Genomic DNA, 7,255 nt, shown 5'->3' with positions numbered 1-7,255 from the left:
TCACTCCATTCATCTGAAGAAGTGAGGTTTTTACCCACAAAAGCTTATGCTCAAATAAATCTGTTAGTCTTTAAGGTGCCACCAGACTCCTTGTTGTTTTTGTGGACACAGACTAACACGGCTACCCCCTGATACTTGTGTTTTAACACTGAACTTTGGAATATTTGAGCAGCGAACCCACTCACAAAGTAAAGAACACGTAACATCATGCGATCAGTGAGCATGGTGACATGGCTGACATGGGTCAGAATGAACCTTTTTGGATAATGAAGGGTTAATGTCTAGCTATTCCACCTGGAAGCAGGCGGGGCACACCCTGACTGTCTCCTAGGAGCAATGCACACATTGCTCTATCCAAGGACAAGGGCTAGATATGAACCCTGAGAACTTGATTGTTTGGACAGCAACTGTGGGAGGTTTCTTTAGCCTGGGCTCAAGGCCTGAGAACCAGGATTGTAGTAGATAGAGGATGGTAACTAAGCATATGAATCAACGTCATACATTCCTTTGTGTAGCAGTGTGTAATGCTTAGGGGGAGAAATATAATAAAAGGAGAAGGTGGAAGGCAGGGGGGGCAGAACAGCCCATCTCCGCTGACCAGCCTGCTTGCTTGCATAAAGCTGTGTTCTGTCTCATCACTGAACCGCAACAACTGGCGCCCAAACGTGGGGCCCTCAGCACTCACCTCGCCCGGCAAGGGTTTCAGACGCGTCACTCATCCACTTCGTGGATCCCGGTGAGTATTTTTCATTGTGGTAAGTATGGGAAGCTCCCTCTCTGCTTTGCAAGTGCAACACCGCAATGAGCTGCAGTATTTGCTGCGTAAGGCTCAGCATGACTGCCCGGCTCGAGAACTCACTCTCCTGCTACAGGAGGTGCGTGCCAAGTGCCCGTGGTATCCTGAAGCTGGAAGCCTTAAGTTAGCGGACTGGGAGCGATTGGACCAGACATTGCACAAAGAGCCTCGGGCACCCGTGCAGGCTTTACATGCCTGGCACCTCTGCCGCGACGTGGTACAGCGTGTCGCCTCAGACAGACCCTCCCTCGCGAGGCTGGTGCTCTCGCCGCCCCCGTCCGCCCCTGCAGTCATCCCCCCTCCTGGCGATGCGACACAGCGTGTCGCCTTGGAAAGGCCCTCTTCAGCACCAACAGAGGAGCTGCCGATCCTGCCACCCCCATCCGCTCCTGCAGCCATCCCTCCCCCTGCTTCGCCCCCAGTGCCTCTATTACCACCGCCTCCCTGGCCTTCCCCACCGGAGCCGGTGTGTGATCACCCTCCCCCCATGGGGCCCCCCAGAGAGTCATCTGCATCTGCTCAGAAGCTTTCGCTGGTGCAACAAATGGTTCACGCAGCGAAAGCTCGATCAGATCTTACAGCAGAGGAGCTGGCTGATCTGGTCTCCGTTTGCCCGGTGACCTGGCAGAATGATGACCAGGGCAACCCCGTGGGCACCTGGACCACTCTGCCATACTCGGTGGTTAGAGAGGTAAAGAAAGCAATTCGTGAATTTGGCCTGACTAGCACCTTTGTGCGTGGTCTCATTGAAGGGATGGGTGCTGGGTACTCCCTAATCCCTGAGGATTGGAAAACGCTGCTGCGCATGATGTTGTCACCCAGTCAGTATGTTATTTGGCTTAGTGAGTATCGGCAGATGGCAGAACGCCAAGCCCAGGTATATAGAGAGCAAGGTATCATTTATGAGCATTTGGCAGGGGAGGGCCAGTTTGCTACTATTGGGATGCAGTCTCAACTCCCTCAGGCCGTCTTCCCCATTATTTCCACCTGTGCCCAGCATGCCTTCAAGAAGGTCCCGGATTCAGACAAGCCTACCAAAAGCTTTGTCAGTATCCGTCAGGGTGCCTTAGAGTCCTTTTTGGATTTTACCAACAGATTGCAGGAGGACACTGACTTTCAGCTGCCAGGGGAGGTCTGTGCCATACCTACACAGGTGATGGGACCTCTCCCTGCCGGCTTTGTAGGTCTTGTTCTCCCTCGCTCACATGCTGGGAAACAGGGCTTTTTTGTCATTCCAGGGGTCATTGATGCTGATTACACTGGCATTATTAAGGTTCAGGTGTGGACTCATCTTCCACAGTCACTCCTGCGTGGACGGTCAATTGCACAATTGATTTTAGTCCCCTATCAGGTGCCAGCTGCCGAGGATCGAACTCGGGGCGGAGGAGGCTTTGGATCTACGTTGTCTCACTCGCCGTCTCACAGCGTTCAGAATTGGCTGCTGTTATTTTGGCCTTTCAACTTTTTGCTGATTGTCCCTTTAATTTAATTGTGGATACCCATTATGTTTATTAGGTAATTGCTTATTTACCCCTTGCCCTCATTACCCCTCAGGTTGATGCAGATCTCCTTCGCCTGTTTTTGTCTTTACAGCGTCTTCTTGCCACTCGTCATTTCCCTTACTTTGTTGCTCATATTCGCAGTCATACCCCTCTGCCTGGGCCACTCACTGAGGGCAATGCACGCGCCGATCGCGCGTTGCGTGGTCAGGTAAATTCCCTTTTTTCTGACCCCATTGAAAGCCATGCCTTTTTTCATCAGTCTGCCTCTGTTTTGGCCCGGCAGTTCCACATTCCTGCTGATCATGCACGTTCTATTGTTCGTTCCTGCCCCCACTGTGCTGCTGCTGCTCCTACTTTTTCTTATGCTGTTAACCCCCGAGGTACCGCAGCAAATCAGCTGTGGCAAATGGATGTTACTCATGTACCACAATTCCGCCCCTATTCATTTTTACATGTTTCCGTTGATACTTATTCAGGTTTCCTTTGGGCAACCCCACAACGTGGGGAAGCCACTAACAAAGTTATTCACCATTTGCTGGCCTGCTTTTCTGTTATGGGTCGCCCTTGCCAAATTAAAACAGATAATGCCCCAGCCTACTGCTCTGCAGCCCTCTCCACCTTTTGTGCCCGCTGGGACGTCCGTCTTAAACACGGAATCCCTTATAATTCCACGGGCCAAGCCATTGTTGAACGTGCCAATCGCACACTCAAAACCTTGCTAGATAAACAATTAAAACAAGGGGAGCTGCATCTCCGAACCTTAGGAGACATTCAACAACAGATGTATATTCTCTTGTTTACTTTAAATAATTTAACACTGAATGCAGATCAGCAGACCCCTGCGGATCGGCATTTTCACAAATCTGAGGTACTGGAAAGACCGCGTGTCTTTTACCGTCAGCTGCCCTATCCACAGTGGCTGGGCCCAGCACCTCTAATCATTTGGGGTCGGGGATATGCTGCTGTGTCTCTCCCTGCAGGACCGTTGTGGGTTCCAGCCCGGTGCGTGCGACCAGCACTTAAACAACATGGCATGGCACCAGGGGCTGTCGAATCCCATACCAGAGTTTCAGCTGACCTTGGAGGAGACCGCGTTGCCCCCCGAGTCGACAACGGCGGGACGGAAACGGAGGAGGCGTAACGTCCCAAGCCAGCCCGTGACAGGGGGAGCAGTAAAAGCATTGGTCGCCACGGCTCAACGAAAACTGGCAGCAGATCAGCAGCCAGAAACTCCTAAGACTTTGTTTGTGGCGATTCTCGCCCAAATCACTGCTAATTCTGTGATGATTGTGTGCCTTTTGTGCCTGCTATTTTTTGTAGGGGTTGGCTCGGAAGCGCCTCCCCCGTTACAAGCCCGAAGGAGGATCAGATACTGCTCTTTGCTTATGCTAATCTTTTCTCCCAGTATTTTAGCATGGCTAATTGGGGCCCAGCCAACTATACTCTGCCTCGCACGGCTATATCCCTCCACACACCGTACCCGGCCGGGGCTCACAATGTCACCTGTGCACGTGTAGTTAACTGCACTAGTACAAAGGTGCCATTGGGCTGTCAAAAAATTTCTCAATCCCTTTTAAATTGTTCCCATGCTGTTAATGTTTTATATAATTATGGCCATATCATCCTACCATCAGGATGGGTTTTTACTTGTGGTTCATGCACCTTTAATTATATTCCTGCAAATTTAAGTGATGGCACCCTTTGCTGTCTTAGTAGAATGATACTTATATTGCCTTTTGCTGGTTACAATTGTAGTAAAAGAAGTGTATTCCTTTTAGATGATTATATTGCAGATGTTAAGCTTTTGGTTATTTTGTGTTTGTAATTATTGGGCTTATTTTTTGTTGTTGCTGTGTACAATGTATTCCTTCCTTGTTAAGACTTTGTAAAATTTTTGCCCTGGAAAGCTCCCCAGGTTATGTCCTTGTCTGTCTGGGAGTTAAATAGCATGATAAAACAAATTGGCGGCTACCATGAGATGGCCAATTATCAATAAACAAAAAAGGGGAGATGAAGGGTTAATGTCTAGCTATTCCACCTGGAAGCAGGCGGGGCACACCCTGACTGTCTCCTAGGAGCAATGCACACATTGCTCTATCCAAGGACAAGGGCTAGATATGAACCCTGAGAACTTGATTGTTTGGACAGCAACTGTGGGAGGTTTCTTTAGCCTGGGCTCAAGGCCTGAGAACCAGGATTGTAGTAGATAGAGGATGGTAACTAAGCATATGAATCAACGTCATACATTCCTTTGTGTAGCAGTGTGTAATGCTTAGGGGGAGAAATATAATAAAAGGAGAAGGTGGAAGGCAGGGGGGGCAGAACAGCCCATCTCCGCTGACCAGCCTGCTTGCTTGCATAAAGCTGTGTTCTGTCTCATCACTGAACCGCAACAGGATAACCTCATGCTAAGAGCTTAAGTGAATGATTTATGAGAGAGTAAAGTATAGACAAGCTTTGGTCTGTGTGTCTGCTTTGCAATCCCTTCCAAAATTATGACGAAAACTAGTAATAAATGTCTATGAGGCATATTTTTGGAACATGTATTTCCTTTGAGAATAAAAAGGTATATAATTGCTAAGCAAAGTAAATGAGTCAGATCAATTCCCCAATTAATATCCGAAGAGGTTGGAGACTGTGACACAGAAGTCATCAAGGTAACCAAGACCCTGCCTCTAGGGACCTTTGCAAGACCCTAGAACCAGAAGTCGTGAGGGTAACAAAGGCCCTGCTTCAAGGGACAGACCAAGTGCCTGAGAGGGGAAAGAAGAAAGAGAAGTAGTCTCCATCTAGAGCTGGTTGATATATCTGCTTTGTTTGCCAATCAGGATACTGTGTAAGGCCAACATAGTTACTGAGGGTTTATGCTAGGGGAACTGAGGCTGATGGAAAGGAATGTATAACATGTAACCTTAACTGCTTGTGTGAGTCTTTCTTAAATAAATGACTGTGCATTAAGCATATTGGTTTCCGAATTCTTACTGGTACTGGTAAACCCCTGCCCAACTGTGGGCTATTAAAAGAGCTGTTTCAATATGCGGCCTCACAGTTATTACTCACTTTACAGAGCTGTAATCATATCCTTCACATTTAGTTTACATGTGTTAATGCTACTGTATTTGTGCCTTGCAGATTTTAGCTAGCCCTTTTGTCTTCCTGACATTCAGCACTGAAGGCTTGATTCTGCCATTCATGCTGAGTGGTACTTTATCTCCAAGTAGCCCTATTGATTTAAATTGGGGTATAACAGATTGATAATATCCTACAATGTTCTAGACAAAACTTACTGAATTGAGTTAAACATTATTGAACTGAGTTTGGTGTCCATTTATTTAAAAAGCAATCGTGTGTGTGTTGAGGAGTTTCTTTGTATTTCCATGGAAAGGTAAATAGAAGAAGAGAAGGAGGTGACAAGGAAAATTCACCCAAGTTGTAACATCACCACCTGGAGAGGTCTGCATACATTAGTTCAAACTGGGTTCTCCAAGAACCAACAGACAAAGGATTTTAGGATAAACAGCCTGATTTTAAAGTGACTCAGGGCCTTGTTTCTGATCCAGCAAACTGACAGGACTTCTGGTCCAAGGTGGGCCCCAGTCCTTACAGAAGGATTGGAAGGACTCATCACCAACCAGAACCCTTAGCAGAGTGAGGGGGATGAATTTTGGTAAGCATATTTGCATGTGTGTAGGTTCTTTTATTGTGAATATGTATTCTATGTGATGCTTTTACCAAGAATAAAATAGACACATAAAAAGAGCTGTGTGGTAACTATATCAGTGGGCAGTTAAACTATTAACTGTCTCTGAAGAGAAAGCAAGCAGGTGTGCTTGGGCAACCTATTTCTGATGGGGATACCACTGTGTTGTCAGGGAACTGTGCAGCCTGTAAATACTCCATACAGAAGGGAGTGAGACATAGGACTCCACTCAATAAAGGCAGTGTCTGGAGAGCTGGAAACCTGAGTGGGTATCCTTGCTGGACTACTGAGGGGAAATACAGGTGCAGTTGCCCTGAACTGTGACACAGGGTACTTGCAGAGAAAGGCATTGTTTTGGAATTTGGCCCTGAGACAGAGATGGTGTTAAGCATGCAGTCAGGGTGTGAACCCTAGCAAATTTTACTAAGTCCTGATTCATGAGAAGAGCGGGGTGAAATTTCCATCAACCCTTTTTTCAGCAAGAAAATGGAGATTTGGCAACATCAAAACCTTTAGTGAATTTGGGTCGACTTTGCAGAACAACCACATACCACACAACAGAACCACTAACCCAGGAACCTATCCTGGCAACAAAGCCCGTTGCCAACTGTACCCACATATCTATTCAGGGGACACCATCACAGGGCCTAATAACATCAGCCACACTATCAGAGGCTCGTTCACCTGCACATCCACCAATGTGATATATGCCATCATGTGCCAGCAATGCCCCTCTGCCATTTACATTGGTCAAACTGGACAGTCTCTACGTAAAAGAATAAATGGACACAAATCAGATGTCAAGAATTACAACATTCATAAACCAGTCGGAGAACACTTCTGTCAAGGTTCCTCCCCCACTCTGAACTCTACGGTACAGATGTGGGAACCTGCATGAAAAAAACCTCCTAAGCTTATCTTTACCAGCTTAGGTCAAAACTTCCCCAAGGTACAAAATATTCCCCCCGTTGTCCTTGGACTGGCCGCTACCACCACCAAACTAATACTGGTTACTGGGGAAGAGCTGTTTGGACGCGTCTTTCCCCCCAAAATACTTCCCAAAACCCTGCACCCCACTTCCTGGACAAGGTTTGGTAAAAAGCCTCACCAATTTGCCTAGGTGACTACAGACCCAGACCCTTGGATCTTAAGAACAATGAACAATCCTCCCAACACTTGCACCCCCCCTTTCCTGGGAAATGTTGGATAAAAAGCCTCACCAATTTGCATAGGTGACCACAGACCCAAACCCTTGGA

General features: G+C 47.4%; 1 protein-coding gene across 1 annotated transcript; it reads left to right on the top strand.

The window, feature by feature from the left end:
* The first annotated feature begins 272 nt into the window (after positions 1 to 272).
* LOC311515604 (uncharacterized protein) lies at positions 273 to 4,661 on the top strand. Its single transcript, XM_084618812.1, has 3 exons — positions 273 to 1,487; positions 2,390 to 2,506; positions 3,279 to 4,661. Exons 1-3 carry the CDS (start codon positions 762 to 764, stop codon positions 3,813 to 3,815), a joined length of 1,380 nt encoding a protein of 459 aa, XP_084474938.1. The 5' UTR covers positions 273 to 761; the 3' UTR covers positions 3,816 to 4,661.
* The last annotated feature ends 2,594 nt before the right edge of the window (positions 4,662 to 7,255 follow it).

This window comes from Lepidochelys olivacea (assembly GCF_965140295.1).
Source record: "Lepidochelys olivacea isolate rLepOli2 genome assembly, chromosome: 2".
Classification (NCBI taxonomy): Eukaryota; Metazoa; Chordata; order Testudines; family Cheloniidae; genus Lepidochelys; species Lepidochelys olivacea.
This window is presented reverse-complemented; position numbering and strand designations above follow the sequence as displayed.